The sequence below is a fragment of the Aythya ferina genome, assembly GCF_964211825.1.
Source record: "Aythya ferina genome assembly, chromosome: 2".
NCBI lineage: Eukaryota > Metazoa > Chordata > Aves > Anseriformes > Anatidae > Aythya > Aythya ferina.
This window is the reverse complement of record NC_140297.1, coordinates 21,043,109-21,070,558: the sequence shown is the minus strand read 5'-3', so window position 1 is coordinate 21,070,558 and position 27,450 is coordinate 21,043,109. Positions and strand designations below refer to the sequence as shown.

The window sequence follows — 27,450 nt, the reverse complement described above, 5'->3', positions numbered from 1 at the left end:
TGCAGCCAGCTCACTGCTTTGTGCTGCCAGTGAGAGCTTAGAAAAACGTGACAAAGTACTCTGTTGCGAGCTTACTAGAGAAAATGCATTGAAATCAAAAGGAGTGAAAACAGTTTGTTTTGCATTGAACACCTGTTGCACTGGTAAGTGGGGGGAAATTCATAATTATCGTTGGCTACAGGTTCCATACCCTTGCCTAGTGTAAAGGCTGTTCTGCATCACGTATAGTCTTTGTAGTAATTGTATGAATGAAATACTTTTTGTATTTCACTGTAAATATCACATTATATAAAGACTGTAGTGGGATAATAATTCATTTAGCTGGAATTTCTTTTTATTTATTATTTTAATTCTGGGAATATCAGCATTGCCTGATTTTTGAATATCATTTTAGTGAAATGGAGGTGCATGCTTTCTCTAGCATCCAAGCAGTTCAGTTTGACTCTCTTACACATACCTTGCTCTCCCTCATGCTTTATATGCATTTTTTACAACTCAAGAGTGTGAAATTCTGCTGTCAGATATCTTGACATTTCTGCTAGTGCTGCTGACCGTTGTGGTTATTCAAGGGTAGTAGTTGGTTCAAAGCATGAACTGTGGGGAACACAAGGGTATATTTTCTAGAAAGAAATTTCTCAGCATTTCTCTAAACATCTTTGTAGACAAAGGAAGCATAGGTAAGTAGACCTGTTGTATTACTCAATGGATATATAAGAATATATAAAAAAGTGGCTTTTGATATGAGGGAATTGTCAGGGTATCAGTGGAGAAAAACATTGAGTTTGTTATTTGAATCATATCAGATCGCATTTTAATGCAAAAAAAAAAAATATTGTCTTGTATTCTATATAGCCTGGCTTTAGGTATTTTACCAGCTTCAGAAACTGCTGTTGCTCCCTACAACTGTTACACGACGGTTTTGTCTTGCAAGAAGTGATGTATAGATTCCACTACAATACCTTGAATGTTTTTTTGTTCTTTTCTTTTTTAAAATTTGCTACAGGAGGTATTAATTTCCCACCTTTCTTAAATTATTTTGAAGGAATGTTTGGCAGAATTTCAAAGCACTGAACAGTATATTAAAACCATGGATTAAGGTAACCATGTACAGACAAATAAAGAGAAAATAAAGAGCACAGTCCAAGCCCTAATATTTAAGTATGGTCTAGATATTGATTTATGGAATATAAATATCTTACCAAGAAAGGCATGTCCCCGTCCAGTTAATGAATAATCTTTTGTATACTTCAACTAACAATGTATAGGCAACATACTAACGCATTTCTTAGGCAGACAGTAGGTTTATTTTAGCCTTGCTAAGGTATTTTTCTTCAGTTATTAAGAGTGACAAATCAGTTGTAATGTGAGCTTGTACTACAGATTTTGCACAATACCACCTGCCTGCTGAGCACTACTTTGAAAAGCACTTTAACAGAATTATTTCAACAAGAAGCTTTAAAAATACTCCAGCTGGAGGACATATCAAAGGTTATTGTGATGAAATGTCTTTGCAGAGTTTTGCAAATAGAAAGTTTAATATTGTTTGCATTAGGATACTAATGAGTTCATATTTCTGTATCTGGTTTCAGGAGCTTTGAATCTGAGGAATGCTAGAGGTCCCAGTGAGCTCCAGTCTTCTTATGTGTGTGTGGTACAAAATAACCTGTAAAATTTCTATTCAAATGAATCAGAAAGATGATAAAACCAATGAGTGAGAAGGGAGGAAAATAAAACAGTTGAGTGATACATAGGTCTTGTCAGCTCTACTCTATATTTTTCTAAAGGATTACAGTATACGGAAGGAATGTGATACAATTTAACATTTCTGTGTATATATGTTAGGTGTTAACTTTTTTTGTATGTCTTTTCAAATGAGTACACATCAGTGTTTTTGAGCAGCTCAAGTCTATCAGTTTAGTATCACACACATCACAGAAGAAAGGATTCTTGAGGAGGGGTTAGAAGGAGGTGGGAGTAACAGTCTCCAGACCTGTAAAGGAACAGGACAGTGGGGACAAATAAGCAACAGGTTTATACACAATTAGCATCACTAGGTGTTAAGAGTTGGTTAAGTGTTAAGAGAAGAAACTATTTGAAATAGGTCCATAAATTTTATCCACTGACTAGGAATTGAAAAATGAATTTGCAGATGGGAGAAAAAAAAAAAAAAAGAAAAAAGAAAAACTTTTCTAGAGTAATTGTGAATTCATAGTCTGATATCAGGAGTTTAGAATTTCAGAGTCTTTGACAATTTATGCTTCTCAAGGTGTAAAATATAAATAGTGACTCCTAAAGATTTGGCCCTAAATAATGAAGGCAGGTTTTAAAGCTACAGTTTAAGTGGAGTTTGTTAAATGGAGGATAAAGAAATTCAGTTCTACTCAACAAATCAATATAGATACCTAGTTTCACTTTTCTCTGCATTTGCATGCAGATCTTTTGCATCCTATCCCCGAAGTTCCTGCTCAGTTCAAGTATCCTGCCCCTTTAACTTACTATCTTTTGTGAAATTGTTAGTAATCATCATTTTTAAGCTCCATTGGTTTGTAAAGTAATATTCATGTTCTGTGACAACTGCAGAGGGTTTAAGGTGACATATCAGCATTCCCCGTAGCTGGAATGCAGTGAGTGGTCCCGATGGCTTTTCGGCAGTGTCTGTCCAAAAAGTACAAGGTTACAGTAAACCACCTCCTGTGGCATTACTGACGCCTCCTCAAGATGCATTTTTGTTTCTGGTTACATTTGACCTCTGATTGCTTTGATGCATCAGGCTGTTTCCCAAATGCTCGTTCTGATGAACCTGTTTTTCGTTCTTACAATTTTGACTTTAATTGTATTCCCTCTGTGAAAATAGCACACTGCAAACAACTATTACACAGTCTGGACAAAGACCAGAGAAATTCATTTTCAGAATGTAATATAATATTTCTGGTGTACATTTATGTATATTTATTACTTTACTGCAGATTGTTCACCAAAATTTTAGCTGTTCTATCATCTTTAAAATACATGGATGACATTATATTGTGAATATTTTTATTCAAATGTTATTCAGTCAGATTTACTGTTCGGCAATTTGTCTATAATTTATTTCCCTACTTTTTATATAACAAACTATGTTAAATACGTGCTTACAGTAGTTTTATGGACAGTTTCTTTTTATAGCCTATCACCCTAGAGATGTGTTCCTACGCAGCCCCAAAAAAGATTTGTATCAGATATAATAGAGATTCAGCTGGTTCTTCTATATTATCTGTCTCCTTTGTTACTTTATTCTTACCAATTATCTATCAGGCATCCTACTTGGCAGTAAATTCTAACAGTAGAAACTGAATTTGTTCATAAAGCTTTAGCAGTGAACAACAAAACATAAAAAAGAAGGCTTTTTATTTTAAATTACCAACTCCAAAGTTATTACTTGTCAATCATCTTGACTAGCCTGTTTGTTACTAAAGCATTCCCTCTTCCTTAAAGAGCACATGAAACCCTCTGATCTAAAAGTTGTTGGGCTCTATGACACATGAATAATAATACATCATACTATCCTAGGCTGTCAATTTTCATATTTTTATATTGACCAAGATAAATATTTAGATTTGGCACCATTACTAATAATCTATTTCTGCAAATAGGGAAAGGTACTTTTCGGATTCATTTTTTTTTTTTTTCCAGACAGGATCTGATTGTATGCCTAATCTGTTTTGTAGGGTTTATCTTTCATTAAAATTACAATAACTTTTTTTTTTCTTAATTTAATATATAATATCTCACAGTGTGAGATATATATACGTATGTATTATATATATGTATTTCAAATGTTTTTCAGCACCAGACACTGAAGCATGATTCAGTCTGCAAAGCATTATCAGGAAAATAACCACATCTGGTATTAAAAAATACATATACACCATACATTAAGATTTGTGAAAAGTACTATAATTCCTGTACTTTTAGTTAAAATTACAGTCACACTGGAAAGATAAACAAGAACATCTATCCAGCTTTAGACATCTAACTTAGCAAGCTTTGACCACAGTCAAAATGAGGCTGGCTCCTTCCAGTGATGATTGAAAGCATCTCAATTAAGTTCCTGTTCTGAACTGCCTGATGGAGAAATCTTTTTCTCTCTCCCCTTGTGTTATCCCCTCTCCCTAAATTACCAGCAGAGAGGTGGTCCAGGGGAGACAGCTGAGGCTTAGCTCTTTAATATACTGACTGCTTATTCAAGTCTATCAGTGACTTTTGCAGAAACAACTCTAATAGTTAGAAGTTAAGATATCAGCAGTGTTTTTTCTTCCATGTTAAGTCTGGTTTGCAATTACACTGGAATCAAATGTAAGTCATTTGCTTTTTTTTTTTTTTTTGGGGGGGGGGGAAGGGTTAAGAAATTTCTCATATAAAATCAAGATCACCTTCTTGAAAAGACTGTTTATAACTAATAAATATGATAACTTCTCAAATTTTCGCAAAGAATTCAGCATTGCACAGATCCTGCTACTGAAACTGGAGGCAAAAATTCCTCCCTTTATAGGTATCTGCAAATTTCAATATATAGTCTATGTATGCTGATTAATGTTTACAGAGTTTATATATTCTGAAAAAAAAAATGCTTTTTTACTAGCACCAAGTTAAAGATTTCAACATGTACTTACAGTAAAGGACTAATACATTTTGTTACCAAGTAGTTATTGTAGTCATATTTTGACTAAAAAGACTGTAATTTATAATACAAGTGATTACAATTGTAAATGGGTTATCTTACCTACTACTGATGAATCAAGATGACTTTAAATCTTCTTTTGGCATGTCACGGTTAACAGCAAGGAGTGAGCTACCAAAGTAAGCAAGAGTTCCCTCCTTCTAGTCTGCTAGGATAGGCCTAATAGAGTACGTACTAAGCAGCCTTAGCAGAACAGAAGAGGAGACATTTGATTTATTCAAGAATAGTACAAAACATATATCAAAACATTTATAGCAAATATAAGTACACAGCCAGACTAGTGACAGAGTTTTATAAATTGTTTTGAATAAATGCAAAAGCACTTCTGACAGTACGAAAGCAAACTAGAAATGTCAGTCTTTAATCCAACCAAATAATCGTGTGCAAAATAAGGTATTTTTTTCCAGATAATGCTTTGAAAATCAGTGGGAAAACAGCAACAACAACAAAAAAGCCCACAACAAAACATAGACGTCAGTTTAGGTTTTTGAACCATGCTTATTTTTTCCCTCCGATTTTCGTGCTATTTCCAGCAGTACAAAAGAGAACACTATTCAGACAGAGAAAACCTCTGTAACTGAAGCAGAATTTTTCAAATACATACAACACATTTAAGAAATTTAGATTATTAAAACTTTGAGCAGTGTATTAAGTCAGTTCTCATTAGCATGCTTCCCCAGTTTAAATTTTCATATGATTTTAGTCGTTGATGCTTTCTAACCAGTAGAGTTAATATTCTTAGTTGTTTGAAAGGTGATTTGCAACATTTCAGATGATATTATGCATTGTTTTCTGTCTTTTGATATATTTATCACAGCTGTAGCCCCTTCAACTGCAAATGTTTGATTTTAAAATTGTCACTTGTCAGCCAGTCCAATAGGCTGTTTGGGAACCAATACAGTTTATGCATGGGAAGTTTGATGTTGAAACAATATTTATTTACATTCCCAGAGTGAGATGGTTTAATATATTCATGCTGCTATAAAAGACATGCTACAAAGCCTAATCGTATTTTGTGTATATACTATGTGTACAGAGAATCTTGCTTGTATTAAAATAAAAGAGAAATGAGGTTCTAAGTATCAATTTATAAAAGTTATTTGTAAAAATGTTACAGCGTTTCCTGAAGCACTACTTAACAAAGCATTAACAATCAGTAAATCTCCACTGAAACTGCTTTTTTTCCAAAATCCACAGTAATAGTTCCCACCTATTGATGATTGCATTTTCTAAAGGACCTTACCTCCCCAGTTCCCCCCCAAAAAAAAGAAAAAAAAAAAAAAAAACACACCCTGTTCCTGCATTTCCTGCACTAGCCAAGCTGCTCGCATGGCGAGAGCCAACAGACTGAAGTGTGATTGAACATGCTTGTCATTCAAGCAGTGACCTGCTGTCACAGGAAAGCAAACTGACCCCAAATGACCGTGCCCTTCCCCCAGCCCGCAGCCCTTTCCCAGCAGAGCAGCTGGCAGCTTTTCTGGCTGCCACAGCAACCCTGCCGTCAGCCTGTTGGCTTGGCAACGGCGCAGCACCAAGAGCCATACTTCAGCCTCACAGAGGTATTTTTTTTTCAGGTTGTATTGCTGCATGCTTATTTACCATTCCGTTTAATAAATTTTGCAATAAAAAATCCTATGCAGTCCTTATTTGCCAGTGAAATCAAATCATCTTCCTGGGAATCTTGCAAAGCTTTAATATCCATTCCTTGCACGGTTGCAGCAGATGGATCAAATCTCTGCAGCAGCTTCAGCTGATCAAGTGCCAGTCCAGCTCCCCTCATGCCTTCTCCTCCGATATGAGGTTCCTTTGCAAGTGACACAGAAAAGCAAATTACTGCATCAGTGAAAAGTTCCTGGTTTCCTACACGTACTCCTCTAAGGCTATGCAGAGCTGCCTGCCTCTTAATGCGGCCGAGCTAGGTTTGTATCCATCACACTGGGGGAAAAGTTGGAAATCATGCAGCCCTGCTTTTCTTGTCTTAATGTGGCAGCTGTGTGCATGGGTACATGCACCAGACCCACAGACCGCTGAGGAGGTGGTGGTGCAGTCAAGCGCTTTTAGCCCAGTAGTTTAGTCATTAGGGCACTTACAGAGGACAGGTACATACACAGATCCAAATCATTTCATCACCCAAGAGGGAAATCGCCTACATCACAAAAAAGCTGTTATCACCAGCCAATATGTCTGAAAGGTTTTAGTTTTTTTTTTTTATTTTTCCACTATTAAGTAAGTGTTGAAGCTCTTCTGTATACTAATAGCTTTAAGTTGTCAGAAACAGTGATCCCTTAGTCAGCTACTAACATACTTAGTACCAGTAGTAGAAATAACTGGATTCTTTACCTTATAAACTTCAACTGGAGAGACTGAAAGTGCCACTCCAGAACTCTGCCTAAAGAGGCATCATTTTGGAAGATGATGATGCTGCAGAAAAAAGTTTGAGCTTTGGGTTTTCTTTGTTATGTAATTAGACTAATGGGTAAATGAAAATACTGTAACTACCCCATACATGTATACATGTATATGACAGAGAAAGAAAGAAAGGAACAACTTTAGTGTTCTTCAATTTAGGAGAGGACATTTAGCATCAAAATCCTAGAAAGGAGCTGTGTTTAAAGTCACAGCCCTCTTCTGATGATGTTTTTTATTTAATAAATATGGTGATTTGTGGAAAAATCTAATTCTTAGCTGGGTAATTCCTCCAGTGCATTAAAGAGAAAAAAAAAAAGCCGGAATTGTAATGGCAAAAGAACGAACTCCTTTGTAAATCTAGTCTGGTATAGTCTGTAATGCAGCAGAGAATTTTTGAGCCCTCAGACTTTGCTGACACACGAGCTCACCCAGACAGCACATGATGCGAGCTAATTGCTTAATCATGTACTGTGTGCTCTAAAGCTGGGCAGCCGAGAGGCTGCAGACTGAGTCTTCTCTTGCTCTCCCTCAATAGGATTTCAATGCTTTCCAGGTAAGAGACAAAAGGAGGTGCCTGTAGTAAATTGAGAAAAAAATAATACACAAAGGAAGAAAAGAGGTAGTGACTTAAGCAATGAAATTGAAGGATGGAAAGGTAAAAGACTACTGAAAATATTACAGAAGGTGAAGTGACTTGCTTGCTCAAAGACCAATTTCTTTTCCTCTACCTTCTCCTTTTCCCTTCCAGTTCAGTTACTGCATTTAAGCTGATACACAATATACCCTGTGTGTAAATCCCTAAGAGGCAGTAAGTCTGCACAAAGGATCGGCTGCCATGCAGTAACCTCCACCTATGAGATCAACACCGATGGCTCCATCTCCTGTTTTGCCTTGCACAACATGATTCCAGGACCCATTGCAAAAGTGAGAACACGGGAAACAGTGGACTGGGTGTAAAGCAGGTGTCCACTGAGATACTACAGAACATGGGAAATAAATGAAGGACCATAAGGTAAGTCAGCCCTAGGCTCTAGCTTCCTGTTCATTGCAAAAGATCACCTTAGTTTACATTACTGGGGATCTGGTTGTAAAATACTATAATCTGTAGGTAAACAAGCCAGTATCTTATTTAAAATACACAATACACAAAAGTTTTATTTTTATGTAGATGCCATTTTTTTGTGTGAAAACTCAAGACATACTGCTGGTGAGAGATCAAGTCTATGAAATCAAAATCTTGCATTTAAGTTAAAAGGGCTTGTGTTTTGATTTGTCATTCTATTGAGTATGATTTTCTATCCTGTTAGGTAAAACGTGCAATCTCAGCTGAAACAGATTGAATTGAAAAATACAGAGAAGATGGAAATAGATGGGATGTTTAGAGTTGTACCAACAGGTAGAAGAACCCTGACAAACAAAATGTTTTAATAAAAGCTTCAGTTCTCTTAAATCTTTAGCAGCCTTCTTATAATTTCTCGTGTATCTCTTGTGCATCAGATGCATCTAAACTTCTTAAGACAAGTCATTACAGAAAGTACAAGTTAAACAAGTACCAGATCTAAGCGTTTCCCCAAAGCCATGATTATTAACACTAACCCGCTCCAACATGTCACATCAGCAAAGAAGAAGAGAGCCACATATGGTCTGATGATAAAGTATTTTTGAGGTACTAATAAAAGTGATATATTTTTGAAATGCACGCATCATACATACAAATTCTAGCATCTCCCTATATACTACCTACGTAGACACCTTTATGTTAGACATTGGCTCCAGAAAAGACAAGGTACAGTCTTGGGACACTGAGCCTGAAATAAATTTATTCCCTCATTCTTAAAGTAACACAAAAATGGTTCTCATACATATAAAATCTTCCTTTCTCAAAGTACCGTGTTCTTCCAATTTATTTCCCACTCTTTTTTTTTTTTTTTAAGTCTTCACTACTTCAGAAGCTTCAATAAAAACTTGTTCACCTTTGCTATTAATGTGCAGAAAAACAGAGTAAAATATATTAATATAAAGTAAGAATAGCAAGAGAAATTTTAACCCATCTGAACTATCTTTTACCCCTCTTGTGTTTTAAATGACTGTTGTACAAATCAAAACAACCATAGTACACAGTGAGAAACTACTTAATGTTCCCTAAGTGAAGCTCAATTAAACATGAACATAGGTTTAGAAGAGTCTCAGAAGTCCCTGCATTATTTCTATCCCGAGCTGTTAGAATTCTCTCCAGTAAAAACGATATTTATTGACAGTAAATACACTGCACAATTTTACAGTGCCAAAACAAACTCATTGGCTTGTGTGAAGTACGCTGTAAATAGCAGTACCTGTCCCTGAAGCTGGAGACATGGAAAAGTTTCTAGGGCCCATGCAACTTGCTCCTCATTTTCAGAAAGTGTAATCGTACATGTACTATACACTAGAACACCTCCTGGCTTCAGCAATTTCACTGCCTGCAGAGAAAAAACAACAGTTTATATTTAAATGTAAAAAAGCTGCATATTAAGCAACATTAACCAATAAATCAATTAAGCTATATTATTAAAACTTAACGCTTAATTAACTCAAATCTTTCTGTCTAAGATAGACATTAGGATGCTATTTCTTCTCAGGGACTACATTAAAGGATCCCATGGCATAGAATGGCTTTTCTTTCAAAATCAGCATTATAGCTCACGCAGTTTATTAATGCTACTGATATGATTCACCTTGTAAGATTTGTTATTTGTACAGCTCTGCCTATCTCAGACAGTCGCATTCTGTTTTCATTACCTGTTGCCAAGCATCAATATACAGTATTTTTATCAGTGATATTATATGTCAGCTATTTCCACATATTTGGCATGAAGTTATATCTATGCTGCTTTTCAAGCTGTGATTCACTTTGAATACATATAATTCAAATGTAGGCACGAATCATGGAATCTTGTCCTTCAGCATCAGCCCAACCACTCTCTTACTAGCAAGGGAAGTTGTAATATGGCCTCCCAGCTTTGTACTCCCTCACATATCCCATATAGTACCTTACAGCACCACTGCAGGGAAGTTATATGCAGTGAAGTTGCAAGAGTCCATGCTGCTGCACAGAAAATATTTTAACCTGCTCTGTGACTTATATTCTTCCAACTATTATAAACAGAAATGGATGAAACTGAAAGATTAAAAAAAATAAAAACAAATACAAAAATTTTTATATATGTCTTACACGTATCTTTCCCATGCTTCAATGAATTGACTTCACCCAGTAGCAGATATGATAGAGCTGAAAGACTAATTGAATTATATCTTTACTTAAAGGAGGGATTTTATGAAAGACTGGAGAGCACTGTCTTGTTTTATAAATATTTAAACAGTCATAAATGATTTCAAATTTCCTCCTTCTCTTTTGACTTCATCAGCTATGAAAGAGAGAAAACAAAGCTGACCAAATGGCCTAAGTTCTTTAACTTGTTCTCCACAACACCAGATGCAAGAGGAAAATAAATCCCCAAAGATCTAACATCTTGAAAGAACACCAAGTGATTTGTTTTTTTGGGAATTCCTCAGTCTCTGTAGCTATCAGAAAACAAAGTCTTAGATGATGTTGGGTTTAGTTCTAAAACAGGAAATTCCAAATTTACAGATACATTAAACACTACTTCCTCTAAGAAAAAAAAAAATATTTGGAAATCTTTTGGTGTACAGAGAATAGGAAACCGAAAACTAGGTAGATTTCAATTTATGAAAGTTACTCAGATACTTGAGCTTCAAAGGACAGGCTGCACCCTAGGAGACATCTGCAGAAGAACAAGCGTTCTGGGAACTACTGGTCCCCAAGGACTATGATAGCACAAGATCTCCTGGGAAATCAGGCAAGATGCATAAGCTTCAGTATTCTTCAAACAAGTTTAGGGATAAGCTAAAAACTGCTGATGACTTTGTGACAGAAAAAATTTTAGTTGGGAAAGCAAAGAAAGAAGAAAAGCTTAGCAAAGATATCCTCCGATAAAGAAGAAATGTCAGTACTTAAAGCTTTGCAGTATTATATTATAGCAAATAAGAATAGAATCTAAAAGCAGCTAAGAACTGCAACTAGGAATGAAAGAAAGTGGACCTAGAAAAGGGCAAAGAATGAACATGAAACTTATATTCAGAAAGAGGGACATACAAAGAGGGAATGGCAAATAGTTTCATGGATTTTTTCATGGAACTCTGGCAATCCATTTGCCTTGAATAGAAAGAACTTTGAAATTTTTGGCTCCGGACAATTACATCCCAACACCTAACCCCTGAAAATATAGGGAAGATGAGGCATCGTTTGGGGGGGGGGAGGGAGGGGAAATAAGTTTTACCCTGCAAAACTATTGATGTTCAATTTAATTTAGCTACTCAATGATTAATACGTACCACAGTGAAAAGCTTGCGCTGCAGTGGCTGATAAGACATCACTTCCTTTAAAGTTGAGGAATAAGACATGGTTGGTCTCTGCCCCATCCCACTACATGGAGCATCAAGAAGAATCCGATCAAATGACTCTGGTAAGAACGGAGGTCCTTCTGTGAAAACAGCAATGTAAAATGTGGTTGTCTTTCCTTGAGATTTCACTACAGATAATGACAAGCTGTTAGTGCTTGCTTGACATAAAACATTTAAGTGCTATAGATGGTTTCTGCAAAAGTGATTGCAGTTAGAGACAAGCATCAGCACTGCCTGTGGTAGATTTCATCTCACAGAATTTTTAGCATTTTGGGAGCTCAAACAATACACGATCGCTTTAGACAGCAATATTTTTCAACTTTAATATTTTGAAAGTAAAATGTAAAAATCAAATCTGTTGAAATACGATTGGTCAGAGGTGCTAGGTAACCAGCTGTACATACAGGTTGTTATGAACCACAGACAGCTCATAACTGAATTAAAAAGTGTGTGAATCTTCAGTGAGAGAAACCTTACGACTATTTAACTATTAAGACTGCCTGAAGTAACATAATTGGACTATCTAGATAATAACTGTGATGCATATAGAACATAAAGAGCTTCATAATAATGTGAAATATTACAAGTTCTAATGTAATACACATGCTTCCTCCACAGCAGAACAATTTAATAAACAGTGATTGTGAAGACAAGAACTAATTTTGAATACTGCCTGTACAGATAAGGGAATATGCAACTTCTAGATGCAGAACCTATCCTTTCAACTTTCCAAATCCCACTGGCTCAACAGCCCAAAAGTTTCTGTTGTCTTAGTGCTGGAAAAACTTTTCAGCTCAGGATTACCAAAACAGAAGTCTAGGCTCCATATGTGTATCTGTGAGTAACCAACAAGGAAGAGTTTTGCCTCCTTTTCTCCTTCTGTCCCTCAGATATGCAAGCTAGGTCACAAGTGAAAACCAGTGGGTGACTTCACACTACTGCTGCCTAGCTTGTTCCAGCACTGCAGAAATGAGTCTATTTTGGCACTACCAATTTATCTACCTCTGATTCATTACTACAACATTCAAAATATGTCATAATTGCAGGGCTGTACAGAAAAGCTTTCATGATCTCTCAGTATTATAGCTAGCTCTTGTTCATCTGTGTAAGTGCTACAAACCACCTACAATATTTTATGCTCATAGATGATTAAGAAAAATACCTTTAAGAACAAACTAGAAGGACAAGGAAGGTGAATTATGCAACCTGATCCCTACTTAGGCTAACCAGTGACTGGGATGAGATAGAGTGAGAAAGAACAGCATACTTTGCACAACAAACTAAAAATAATCTAGACAGCAGATACTGTTCAAATCATTTCATCATGGGAACAGAACCAGTATCATAAATATGGTACCACAGAAAAGCAAATGAAATGAACTCAAAATAATACACTGTGCTTCTATAGAACTTTCCCGTAAACAGCTGAACAAACATTAATGAGCTAAACATTGCAATACACCCGGGAGCTAGGTATTAATAACCCCATTTTACAGATGAGGCTTCTGAGGCAGGAAAACCAAACAATTCTGCAGAAGTAATTTATTTCTCAGGCTAAGCCAAACAATTCAGAGTATGGGGTTAAACATCTTCATGAAAGAAGGTTTAAAGCTTCATCAATCTTTGATAGTATCTGGAATGCATTTCTTTTGAGCATATTAGGTTATGATAAGGACAGTTAGTCTGAGCTTTGTATTTACTTTATGGAGAAGCTGATAATCACAACAGAGTAGAAAATAATAGGACATCCACAGTGCCGAAGCAACCTAGCTATCTGCCAAGATTTCAAAACTTGTGGACTCGTGGCAGGTTTAATACTATTGATTAAAAAAAAAAAAAAAAAATTATTACTTATTCTAAATACTACTACTACCCAAGTTGTTTACTTTACCTTGTTCATCCTCTCTCTTCTCAACTGAAAGTGCCTTTGTTCCATCATAGCAAAATGCCTTAATACAATTCAACTGTAGTAATTCAGCGTTCTGCTTAATTTTTTTGACCTTGTTAGCTATCTTGTCCATTGCTATTACTTCACCCTGAAAAAAAAGTTTTTTTTAAATCAAAAACATAGTGATTAAGTGGATGTGCAATTCCTGATTTTTTTTTCCCTTTCAAGCAATGTAATGAATGAAGCTTATTTTTCCCTAAATTATATTATTCTTAAATCTACACGCCAGTAGTCCTCGTTCTCCAAAGCCAAATCAGTAGTCCTCATTCTTGTGAGCCAAATCACCCCTTATACAAGCACTCGATGACCTGGTGCCACTGCTTCTTCCCTATCACCATTCAACATACTGCACATGCACATTAACATCTGATGGTGCTTGAAAGTTGTTACGTCTGTTGCTAAAACAGTGGATTTACTGCACATGTGCTGTACTGTGGATATACAGAGATAATTCCCTCTCTTTAGAGTCTCTCAGGAACAAGAACACAGACTGAAACAGGTCTTCCCCATCTGGCCCATTCCAGCCACTACTGGAACTATTTCCTGAAAGACATCTGGATAAAATGGTCTGGGCTTTAGACAGTGTTTTTTATACTGTTTTCCAATTCCTATTTTAAAGCTGTACACTCTTTCAGCACACAGCAGTAAGCCACAATTTCCAAACATCATCAGTTTCATGAATCCAGCATATTCCTGAGTTGCATGCAAGGAAAGCAAATTTTTCCATTATAAATAAGTCTCTAACATTCAAAAAGTGACCTGTTGAAATGTCTGATTTCAATTTGCAGCAAATAAGGTTTTAAATGGGACAATGAGTATTTGTTAGTTTGTGCCCATTTCAGTAATAAACAAAATACACTGGTAAGAAGCAGAATGTTCAAATATTAGCTTGCTGTTCTAAGTTATCTGTGCATTCTCACAGAGGTAAATGAAGTACACTATTAAAACGAAAAATGGTCAGACTTTCTTTATTGAGACAGAAAATGCCTAATGACTCCTCTTACCTGATCATGCATTAATGTTGCGAGATGGGTTGTTTTTCCTCCAGGTGCAGCACACATGTCCAAAATTCTCTCTCCTGGTTGAGGGTTTAAAACATGGCTCACAACCACTGAAGGCAAGTTCTATCAAAAACAAAAATGGGACCATTTAGATCTTATGGTCTGTACCAAAACCTGTATTAAGAAATGATGAATATGTTTAAAAAAGTAATTCATCTGTGAAGATACTTAAGATATTGCTGTCAGTTCCTTAAGAGAAAATTAAATATTGTGATTTTTGTATAAAAGAAACAATAGATGTCTGAAATCACCAGTGGCTTTTTTTTTTTTTTTTTTTTAATATTTTTATTTAAAGCTGCATCCAAGAGTATCCATGACTGAAATTTAAATATTCATGACTAGGGAGACACCACTGCTAAAAACAAAGATAAAACAAACTGATACTACTGCAGACATAGAGTGGCTTTGTATATTACAAGTATTTTATGTTAACCTGGTATATTGGAACATTTACTCCATGAATATATTGGTGTAGTTTAGTATCAAGCAATCAGATTAACAGGCAGGAGTTTAAACTTGATCAATTAAGGTACTGAGAAACTGTGCTACTAATTGTATTAACTGAACAGATACACTGAAGAGAAGCAATATGCAGTGTGAACAAATAAAAAAATGCATTGTACAAAATAAGGAAATACTTCAAAAATTATTTTATAATATGGTTGAACACAAAGGTACAAAAATCTTTTAAGGATGACCTTACTACATGTTCTCTTTGCTTAGCAAATTTTCAAACTCCATGCCACAGCATTCAAGAAAATGAACAATAATTAATTCTATCATACACTATCATACATGGGCCTTCATCTCACACACTGCAAATTCCTGTCAGACAAGCCAGTCTCAAAGGGTTGTGATCAGTGGCAACAAGTCCAGACGGACAGTCAATAGTGGTGTACCCCAGTGGTCAACACTGGGGCCAATGCCATCTAACCTCTTCAGTAGGGACGTGGGTGATGGAACAGAGTGCACCCTAAGCTAATTTGCAGAGGATAAAAAATTGGGAAGAGTAGTTAATAAACTGGAAGGTTATGTTGTCTTCCAGCATAACCCTTCCAGAGGTCCCTTGGAAGATTAATGGACTAACAGGAACCTCATAAAGCTCAACAAACATGAATGCTAAATCCTGCACCTGGGAAGGAATAACCCCATGCACCAGCACAGGCTGGAGTCTGACTGGAAGGCAGCTTTGCAGAGATGGCCTTGGGGATGCTGGTGGACAAGAATTTGAATATGATCCAGGAACACGCCTTCCTGGCAAAGAAGGCTGACAGCCTCCAGGGCTCTGTTAGGAAAAGCATTGCCAGCAGTTCAAGGGAGGTGATCCTTCCCCTCTACTCAGCACGGGTGAAGCATATCTGGAGTGCTGTGTCCCCAGTACATGGATATACTGGGGTGGGTCCACCTAAGGGCCACAAAAATACTTAAGGGATTGGAGAACCCGGCATGAAAGGAGAGGCTGAGAGAGCTGAGACTGTTTAGCATGTAGAAGTCTCAGGGGAATCTTATCCATATGTATATAAATAACAGTTGGAAGAAAGTAAAGAAGATCAAGCCAGACTGTTCTCTGTGTTATCCAGTGACAGGACATGAGGCAATGAGCACAAATTGAAGTACAGGAAATTCCATTTAAAAACAAGAAAAAGTATTTTATTTATTTATTTTTAACTGTGAGTGTGATCAAACACTGAAACAGGTTGCCCAGAAAGTCTTCATCCTTGGAGGCATTCAAACCTAACTGACTGTGGCCATGATATGACCATGATATGTGGGTTTATTTGACATAGAATTTACATTTGCTTTATGGATTGGAACCACTTCTTTGAGGGCTGGATGGCTTGCTTTTTCTTTTTTTTTTTTAACCCAAGGAATGTTCATACTTACAGTAAAAAAAAAAAAACACAACAATTATTGGCATAGTCTCAGACATCTACTTGAAGTGTTCTTTCTATTATTATTATTATTTCAACAAACTGAAATTAAGAAATTTACCTGGTCTAAGAAAACTAGAAAGTTCCATGATTTCATCGTCCTACATTTCAACATAGCACAGGTGGCCCATTGTCATGTTTGCATATTTTAATCAGATTTGTTGTGGGTGGGAAAAGTAGCATTAAAGCTGCAAAAGAAAAAGCTGTCTTGAATGAAGTTCAAGTTCTCTTAAGCTTAAAGTCAATGGAATATTTGGAGATTTTCCTCATTATCTACAGAATGATGTACCCTGAAAGAAGCTCGTATTTTGTAGTTCATAAGCCAATTCCAAAAAGCTAAAAGTTCTGTGGAATATCTGTGCAAAAAGAATTTTTGCTTTTTAAACTATCTCTTAAGTCACTTTGAAGTCCCTTCTAATATCTCAGAATCAGTGTGGTTAAACTAGCTTCATGTAGATACTACGTTCATTTTCAGTGCTTTGTTTTCTTTCAAGCCAAATAGTGAATTAGGTTCCATAATACATAATCAATGGGTTCTTAGAGGATATTCATTATTCTGTGAATAGTAGAGATTTTTATTTTTGTTAAAAACATACCTGTAAAAACAAATGACTAGGGAGCACATTGTCAAAGGACGGACTGAGGTAGACTGGCTCTATCATTCTGATGCCCATTCCACTGAAAAGCATGAAACAAATTGTTTCAAGAACTCAGATTTATCATTTTAACAGTATTAAAATCATTGTGCTTATTACAGAAATTTGAAAGAAAATCTTGCAAAAATAAAAGCGTTTATAAACTGACTAAGAAACATACTTTTATAATTTAGCAATCTGATATTCTTTAAGATGACATCATTAAGTTGGGTAAACTGTAACACAAAATCTACTACATTATAAAGTGGAATGATATGTAAAAAATTGCATAAGGAAAAGTTACGTGCTTTATACATAAGACAAATGGATATCTAATCCAAGCCTTGACAATACAAGAAAATGCAGAAAAACAGATTAAAATATGTTAATTTCAATCCATAACTGCTTTTGGCTAGCCAGGTATGCATTAGGGCACTAGCACTTAAATCTTCCTCTGTTTTTCTAGACTGAGATTTCATTCAAATAACTACAGAAAATCTTTTTCAAAACACTTATTTACCTGCAAAACAAAGGTTTAAACTTAGAAGCAAACAGAAGTTTCAAATACGGATGAAGTTATGACATAACTTTGTTATGTTGGGATAGGTTTAAAAGAGAGTGGACGACAATAAAAAGAAAATCACAAAACACACAAAACTGAGTCTGAAAACAATACTCTAATGTTCTGAAGATAAAAAGAAAATTATTTTGTATATGCACTGCACAGTCCTACAACAAGAAGGAAGGATATGAGGAAGCAAACTCGCAGACTACAGATCTTACATACTGCCAGTCTATGTCAACAATGCCACAAGAATATAATACATTTACTACATTTAAGCTCTAATACACCAAAAATCCCCTAACAGTGTGATCTTTGTTACTGTATCTTTTGCAGTTTGTTCTTATGATGTAAAGCTTCAGTCATTAATTTGATGTCACACTCTTCATACACTGCTTTTTGTACACATTTTAGACAACAGAAGAAGAACAAGCCATATGCTTTGGATACAAAACAGAGAAGCAAGTAATCCTTAATTAGATAACTACCGTGGCAGATGCTGTTATATTTTTAAAGATATATGACCTGCTCCCTTCACCCTCCAAAAAAAAACAAAACAAAAAAAAAAAAAACAACTTGCAAATATTTTTAGGAGATGGAGAAATAGGCAAGGCTACAGCTCTGTTCCATCCAAATAAGAGAAGAATTTACCAAAATATAATTTTACCACAGATTGTTCTGTACTAACATTTTTTCGTTCTATATTAATATCTGTTCTATATTAATGAAGTCATATGCTAAGCAAATTTTGAAAAGCACTCCATTTACTTCCTCCTGTCTTTCAAGTAAATTGGTATCTGGATTCCATTACGCAACTAAATGTGTTTTCTGCTAATATTGACTGTAGAATTTTAATCATAATTTGGATTTCCTTCGCATGCTGCCACACAGAGTCATTGTATTGCTACCACCTTAGCTGTGAAGTGACAAGACAGCAGAAGGGACAACACTATTATATTCTCAAAAGCTAACGCTTCCCCCAAAATAGTGAAATACCTACCTGCCACACAGGTCTCAGTCAAAGCCAATTTTGACTTTCATACAGGGTACAGAACATTTTTAAATGCCTTCTCATCTTCTCCCTTCCCTTGGAAAAGCTGTAGGTAAAGATTGCAGTTACTAAGCACTTACTTCATTGGGCCATGTGAGCTGAAGATTTCACTGCGACTCAGTTCTGAAATCCCATTTCCAAGGAAAACCTTGACTCCTTCAAATTCTTTGGCTCCTCTTTTACATTTCCCTTCAATATCCGAATATACTGAGACCAAATCTCCAGCTTTCATAACTGAGAAAGAAATTTTGAGATTAATCTTATACTTGACAAGACAGTAGTGACCAAATATTTTAGGATTTTCAGTAGATTACTTCAACTCCTATATCACAGCATAATTTAGATTTTCTTAGTGTAATAAAAAACAAAACAAAACAAAACAAAAAACACTAACTGACATCAGGCTTGAAAGTGTACGTGGTGAATAGCTATCAACTAGCTAGAGGTATTGAGAGCCACTAGATTACAAATCAGACAGCTTGATTTGTTTCTTAGAGGCTAGACAAACCTTCACTTTATTTTTGTCACCACATGGTCACCCAGGAGTTTTAAGCATGCTCTTCAGGATTCAGTCTTCTGTGTACTCCAAGCACAGAAGTACTTCAAACCACACTGGCTCATACCCAGAGAGACAATTATTTCACAAAGACAGTAATACTAAATTTGTCTAATGAACTTCCAATAGCTATGTAGAACATAACTACAGCTGCTTATCCCCAACAGTTGCTTTAATACACAAGATTATATATTCCTGTTAACATAAATTTTCCACTTTGGCTCTCTTTCCTCTACAGCAACTGCTGTTCTCAGTAATCCTATAAAAGTTTTACTTCTCCAATTAAAAGTTTTTAGGTATACAAAAAACTCCAGGTCTAGGGACTTAAATGAGCTTTCTGAGCTGGAATAAAAAAATAGATGGGAAAGGGGGGTGGTTTAGGTGATTTTGTAGAATAGTGAGAAAGCTCTATGCTTGGGTAAAAACATGCTTAAAAATAAAGGTCACCACTAACTGCAATAAACAATTTTCTGAAACGACACTTCTAAGGTAGCTGACTGGCTGGTGAAACCAGAAGATACAACAATTCGGCTTCCCAAGAATTCTGTGAGTTGCATTTGGGAATCTTTTCTTCTACTTTTCAAGTAGCCTTCTGAATTTTTAAATGGTAGTATCTGCTGGATGGCCACTGAACATTCCTTTGTGTGTGTGTGTTTATGCGTAGCTTCCTTTTATGCATGACACAAAACATTATGTGAAATGTGTAACAGTAACTTTTGTTACTGTCTGTTTAATTTTCACAGAACAAAAATTTGCAGCAATTTAACCCATCCAACAAGCACAGTATTTACCTTTTTTTTTTTTTTCAGTATTCAAGCAAAAAGGATTTTAATTCACTCTCTGTTGATAACTGCCCTTTCTGTTAACTTGGGTAGCTTATACTGGTACTTCACAAACATGAAACTTAGAATTTGTACAGTTAAATTAAACTCTCCTTCCCTTCCCCCCCTTGATAATTAGTTTATTCTCATTTGGGTTGCTAGTTCAGTGATTAAATGTCTGTTCTTGCTGTATTCTGTTTTCCCTAGTTAAAACTATCTGTGCTTAATTATATTTGGCCTGCAGGAGCATGCATTTTATTTTCAAATCTGCAGTTCTCCTGAAGTGTTGCTAAAGTTTTAGTTATAATATCATTTATTTTCTTTGAATTTGATGTTTTATGCAAAACTACATGCAGCAATTATGATAAATCACTACTGACTTGAAGAAGGATTTTAATATTTATGAAGTTGTCAAAATAAGCATTTTCAACAACTGCTACACAAATATGCTTATTTCTTTAGCAAGTCCTAGATTAACAAACATTCCTGTTCAGTGAACTGGACTTACGCACATGCTTAAAACTTCTTGAATGTGTTCTTTGGCAAAAGAATTAAGTTAAGTGGATAGAAAAAGGCTTTCCTGAATCACTTTGTTTAATAATAAAGACTATGATCATCAGTACATCTCATCACAATAGAATAATGAGGTGAATCATTCAAAATTATACTAGTTTCACATAAAGTTAATTTGACCTTTAAATAAAAAATAAATAGGCTTGTCTAACAGGCATTGATAGATGGAAAAACACAAATTTCTATTTCTTAAGAACCTGGCATTACAATTGAAGGTTTTTTTTCATCTAGAAGTTTCTACTAGATCTCCTAGATCTCTCAAATCAAAAGAGATGAATGGTAAGAAAAAAATTACCAATGGAAAAAAACATCAATTTTTGTAACTTGGAATATGAGAGGATCATAAAGGCAAGTGCCTTCATGGCTTCATGAAGAGAGAACACATCTTCAAGTACTGTTTACTAAATTATCACCTTACATTCACCTACCATCCAGATGCATCGGTTGTGGAAATATTTTTAATTTTTTTTTCCACAACATTGGAAAGCATCACTAGTAAAAAAAACACAAACAAAACAAACAAAAAAAAGCCAGCCAGGTTTTACTTTAAACATGACTTAAATAAATATAAGAAATTTAAATTTTATAAAAAATATAATTTTTTAAATAAATATAAGAAACTGAAATCTTTGAGAACTAATACTTCAGCTAGGAATTATGTATTGTAAAGAACTTGTAACAATGCAAGTGAGAAATAATTACATATAATTTATTGTAAGTATAGCACAACAATACTGAAATTTTCTAGCAAAAGCTAAATAAACTTAAAATGTGTATTTACACTATAATACAACTATAAGATTCATTTCAACTGTGAATAGAAGAAAAAAAAGAATGGCACTATTTATCTGAAATTCATCAGGGTGATATTTTTTCCTTCCTATTTAAATCTTAACTAGATGTATTTAGAGATCTCTTACATTTTGAGGTAGATATGATTCCAGGAACATAAACATGTGCTCCTCGAAGTACTGCGTACCCACACTGTGCTCCAACAATGACTTCAGATTCATGTTTTTTTAAATCCTGCCTGAAAACAAGATATAGTTAAGTCAAAAAAAACAAAATACTGAAATACATATATATCTCCCTCGAATAATCTATGTGGTTCATAACTTTTTTGTGTGTCAGTTACATATTTTTTCTTCTATATTATCATGTATTCAATGTAAATGTTTCATTTTACTTCCAAGAGGTAAACTGAAGTATGTTAGTTTTCACAAAGGAAATACTTTAAATAAAATGTTCATCAATTAATTCAATAAAATGATAAAAAAACTCCGAGGGGCAAACAGAGATGCAACAAGGGAAATACACCAATATAGCTTAAGAAAGAAGAATGAATAGTCATTTTGTAGGGGATAAAACTTATTCAAGAGTCCTCTCAGCATTATTGATTCCAGTCTCCCTACCCCTTGCCTCTGGAGTTGATCCCAGGGGAAGAAAACACTGCATTAAGCTATTTGTTTATAACAAACAAACTTTCTATTCTAAAACTATATCCAGTAATTCTCTACATCCTTCCTGTCGTCTCACCCCCCCAAAAAAAAAAAAAAAGTTTTATTCTTTACTCTGCCACCTACCTGGCTTTCCAGAGAGGATGCAGTTATGTTATATTTTCCCTATAAAAGCTTTATCTCATAAGGAAAAAGACGTCTCTATGCTTTCTTTTAAGGACTAAAACTCTCACCCAATTTGACTGTCCAATAGGTCTTAATATAAAAGAAGTTTTATTTGTAGCAAATTAGTTAACTGTTTAACAAGAAATACGTAAATACGTGGGTATATGTAAAGTATACATTATGACATTTTACAGTTAAAGACTGAAAATTTCAAACCTGGGTCCAATGGCAGGAATTAATAAGATGTCCTGGAGTTCTGGGTGCTCAAGAACTGGAACACATATTCCTTTAAATTGCTGTTAAAATTAAAAAAATAATAATAAAATAAAAAAAAAAAAAACACATACACTTGTTAAGAATGAAATGTAGTATTGAAGTAGTTAAGTAGACTGAATCACAGAATCACAGAATTTTCTAGGTTGGAAGAGACCTCAAGGTCATCGAGTCCAACCTCCAACCTAACGCTAACAGCCCTCCACTAAACCATATCCCTAAGCTCTACATCTAAGCGTCTTTTGAAGACTTCCAGGGATGGTGACTCCACCACTTCCCTGGGCAGCCTGTTCCAATGCCTCACAACCCTTTCTGTAAAGAAGTTCTTCCTAACATCTAACCTAAAACTCCCCTGGCTCAACTTAAGCCCATTCCCCCTCGTCCTGTCACCAGGCACGTGGGAGAACAGGCCAACCCCCACCTCGCTACAGCCTCCTTTAAGGTATCTGTAAAGAGCAATAAGGTCACCCCTGAGCCTCCTCTTCTCCAGGCTGAACAAGCCCAGCTCCCTCAGCCGCTCCTCGTAGGACTTGTTCTCCAGGCCCCTCACCAGCTTCATCGCCCTTCTCTGCACCCGCTCAAGCACCTCGATGTCCTTCTTGTAGCGAGGGGCCCAAAACTGAACACAAACTGAACACTGACTGAAAACTATTTTTCCACCCAGAATTTAAAGCTGTAGAGTACAAAAAAAAAATTAGTGAAAACAGTTGAGAGAGATTGGGAAATGCTATGTTGGAAGGGACACTCCATAATAAAAACACCAAATAATGAACAAATAGAGAAGTATCAAGGCTGTAAAGGGATTCACTGAGAGAACTGACTTCAGGGATTGGGGTGGTGTCCTGACACTCATAACCCTACCACTTGTTTTTACTCTCTTGTGGAGGAAAGTTGTGTCATGTTATCACCAGGTCACAATAACACCACCAGGGAAACTTGGGTCTAATCTGTGTTATTATTTTGATGCTATTAATTATAAATTACAGTAAAAATCAACTTCTGTATTTTCTGTTGTACTACACATGCCATGCTAGAACACTTTTTATTTCTTTTAACAATGTAACTTTGATTGGATACTGAGAGCTGAGCTGTGTGTATAGTTGCAAAATAAAAAATGAGAGGTTGCCAATTTAAAACTACTCCTGGACTTTAAAAGGAGGATGTCTCCTTGTTTAAGGCTTTTGAAATACAAGCCCAAAACATGCAAAACCATAAATTAGTTTGCATCTGATAAATAACTATTTTCTCTTAAGAAAGAATACAATCAATGTGCACAATTTTATTAAAAACTGTTGTGCCATTTCCTTTTCTAATATAACCATAATTGAAAATATAAAAAGTTTGCAAAAAGCCTTTTTTTTTATTCAGCTTTCAGCAAAGCATGTTCCCTCAAAGTAAAATATCAATTTCCAGATTTCTAAAATCAAGCTAAAATTAGCATAACTCTTTACCATTCTAGCCAACAGAATACTGTCAACTGCCTCTGCATCACAGAAACATCTTGGCTCCTGTCATCCAATAGCTCCCCATACACCCACTAGCATTAGTAATTTACTCAAATAACTGGATCTTTTTAAGACAGAGTAAAGACCTGGGATAGCGTTTCCAAATAATCTGCTTCTTAAACATTATTGCTTACATATTATCACATAAAGAAACGTTTAATTAAGTAGAAATGAAAAACATGTAAAGATTAAAAAACAGGAAAAAAATCATGGCAGCTGCTGGGCATCACTCTAGCAAGATTCTTCAACATGTAGATTGTCTCAATTTCTTAAACAGTTTGTGCAGGGAAACATTCATCCAATCTCCTTTAATCTTTATTAAAAATAAGTTCTAAACATGCTAGTTTAGACACAGTATATTGAACTACAGTTTTCAACTGTTTCTACCATCTTCTCTAGAATTATATGTTTATTACGTAAGTATTCCAATCCTATCTAAAGTCTGTATCTGCCATCTACAAAAAGACTTGGTTGTCTTTTTCCTTCTCGTCTTGCTTTTTGTGGATGTATTAGCTGCTGAATCCTGCTAGACAATGAATTTTCATTTAACATTTAATGCTGACAGGAAATCAATATGACTGCATAATGTTAATAGCAGTCGACACGTATTAAGTTAAGGAATAGTTTCCAGTAATGAAAAGCTCTCTTAATCAGGCAAAAGATGAAAAATCTTGTTATTTTTGCTGTAACAAAGAAATTGCACAAACCTTTTGGATCTCTTCAAACAGCATTTTTTTCACGTGTTTCACTGAGGACAAGTGGGTGTTGACTCTAACAGTTGTGAAAGCTGGTGGATGAGATAGATGACTTAACAGAGTTTGATATTTACTCTCTGCTTCCTTTGCACCTAAAGCAGTTATAAGCTAAGAGGGAAAGAAGAGAAATTTTAAAAGTATTAACAAGATTCACCCAGCAGCTAGCCTTTTGCTCTGTAAAAACAACATAAAATAAACATTATGTAGAAATGTAAGAGCAATGGTTGTGTGGTTTGCAGTAGTGAGGAATGTCTATGCAACAGAGGTCTAATCCCAGAGATAACCTTATAGATTTCTTGAAAAGGACTTGTTCAAAAATGGTCTTATTAGCAAGATGATTCCAAAAAGGCTGCAGCAAATACCAAAGGCAACTGCTAATGAGCTTTGTGATACTGAAGAAAGAATATGCCAGAGATGGACAACCAGATTCAAAATTATCAATTGATAACTCTTAAACCGATACAAAAAACATCATGTTTGTGTCCCTTGACATTAGTAATTCATAACTTGTCTATAGTATTTTTGATTTGGGGCAAGACTGGGGCAAGAAAGCTTTTCTCTTTAATATTATGGATTAATATGTGGTTAATTTCCATTGTGACCATTCTTCAGCAGGATCCAAAACTGAAGCTTCAGATTTACTGTTTAGTTTAAATATTTCATGTCACTTTGACCCACCAGTCCTAAAGAATAATTTTATATTCTAAACTGAACTACATTTAAAAATCTGTGACTAATATGAAGATAATACCTTGTTGTAAGGCATTAGTCAAACAAAATATTAAATTGAAGGAATGTTAACAGTGTTCAATGTGTATATTTGCTGATGAATAGTAGCAGCATCTGTTTCACATACCTCATTATTTCTGAATACTTTGGTGAGATACTCTTCAACTTCACGATGGAAAGATATTTTGGGGAAAAAAGACATCTTCCTTCAGTGTTTAAATTCTCCTGGCAGAGATCTGAAATAAGCAACATATTTTCTTAGCAGTTTTTATCAGAATCTCTAAGTTTACAAATGTAATGTAAAACGTATGTAACAAAGTAAGCTGCACTACCCTTCTGATTCTTCTGTTCAGACAATGCAATTTTACTTTTTTGAGTAAAATAGATATCAATCAGATTATGACTGTAATGTTATTGTTAATTAGATTTCAGCACAGGTTAAGTAAAGGGTTTAGCATTTGCAGTGTAGAACACACTCATTGCAATGACGTTACCAGTTTCCTTGTCATACCCTTTTCAGCCCTACCTTCTAAGGTAGGGCTGAAAAGGGTATGACAAGGAATGAAAAGGGTATGACAAGGAATACCTTCCAGTATCACTGTCTGAAACCTGAATGTGTCACCACCTCTAAATACTGTCCTATTACTCCTCCTTATGGCAACTTGCCATCTACTCTGAGGATTCACTCACAAGGGCTCCTCATAGAATTCAGCTTTGACTTCTGAGTCCCAACTTTGAAACTTTTATCCTATTACATCATCATATCTACTCTTTTTTAGAGTATCTTCTATTTTTTCCCTGTCAGATTTCTGTTCTCAAGCTGAACTTTTTAGGCTTCCTCCATAGTCCAAATGATTCAAATTTCATAACTGGCAACATGCACATGACTAGGGACAAAGATTTTTTTCCAAATAGACTTCAAAAATTACAAAAGCGCTGTAAGTCACAGTTCTCTGTATTTACAGTATGTATTTAATTCAGAGGAGGACTAGTGAAGAATTAATGCAACAGAAGATCTGCTGAACCTTATCAGAAAATCTTCAAGCTGTCTGGTGAATGTTTACATAGTTAGCAGATACAGGATGTTTCTAGATGCTGCTTTAATTCCTTCTGCAAAGTCCAACTATTAAGTCCCTATTGTAGCTCAGCCTCAAGGCACCTTTTACTTCCTTATAGTTTTTCTCTGCGGTAATAAACCTGTGTAGTAAAAAACAAAACTGTGCAATAAAAAAAAAAAAAAAAAACCGAAAACACTGTGTAATTAAACACAGCTATCTTCCCAAAATTGTGTCTGCCCATCCCTTCATGGTTTGTATTTTTACAGATTGCACGCGTTTTAGTCTGAAATGAAAATACCTACGAATTCAGTAGTTTATTTAAAACTGTTTAAATGGCATGAAAGCCCACACACTCAGTGAGGTTCATTCTGTCCGTACCAAAGCAATGTGGGTATCCCATCCTCCTAAACCGCTCGGGGCTGGACTCGGATCCCCGGGGGTCCCGAATGAGGCTCAGGCTCCACGTTTTTCCCCCCAGGAGGACAAACCCGGGCTGGTTTGGGGAAGTAGGGCCCGGGCTCCCTCCCCGAGCCCCCCCCGTTGCTAAGGGAGGGACCCGGAGGGCCCCGCGCCCCCTCCTCAGGCCCTTCCCGCTCCCCCCCGGCCCCCACCTGCCGCCGCGCCGGTGCCGCAGGAAGTCCCGCCCCTGCGGCCTCCGCGGATTGGCTGGAACCCCTCCGGACGGCGGCGGCGGCGCGGCTGTTGCCATGGCAACCGGGAGCAAGAAACCGCGGCCTGCCCCGCCCTGTCTTTTGGCTCCCGTGCGCGGTGACGCACGCG

General features: G+C 35.9%; 1 protein-coding gene across 3 annotated transcripts; it reads right to left on the bottom strand.

Moving 5' to 3' along the window:
• Window positions 1-430: 430 nt before the first annotated feature.
• On the bottom strand, window positions 431-27,328 carry NSUN6 (NOP2/Sun RNA methyltransferase 6). 3 transcript variants are annotated; one of them, XM_084511428.1, is made up of 13 exons: window positions 27,282-27,328; window positions 26,644-26,809; window positions 25,740-25,849; window positions 24,836-24,991; window positions 22,567-22,646; window positions 21,649-21,758; window positions 18,859-19,012; window positions 17,127-17,208; window positions 14,543-14,662; window positions 13,482-13,626; window positions 11,522-11,670; window positions 9,463-9,588; window positions 431-6,524 (listed from the first exon to the last, which is right to left on the bottom strand). In XM_084511428.1, exons 3-13 carry the CDS (start codon window positions 25,812-25,814, stop codon window positions 6,312-6,314), a joined length of 1,410 nt encoding a protein of 469 aa, XP_084367554.1. In that variant the 5' UTR covers window positions 25,815-25,849; window positions 26,644-26,809; window positions 27,282-27,328; the 3' UTR covers window positions 431-6,311. The 3 variants fall into 3 exon arrangements, with proteins under 3 accessions (XP_084367554.1, XP_084367553.1, XP_084367555.1); XM_084511427.1 differs by lacking the exon at window positions 27,282-27,328 and adding an exon at window positions 27,049-27,256; XM_084511429.1 differs by lacking the exons at window positions 26,644-26,809; window positions 27,282-27,328 and adding an exon at window positions 27,049-27,256 and having other exon boundaries at window positions 25,740-25,848.
• Window positions 27,329-27,450: the final 122 nt, after the last annotated feature.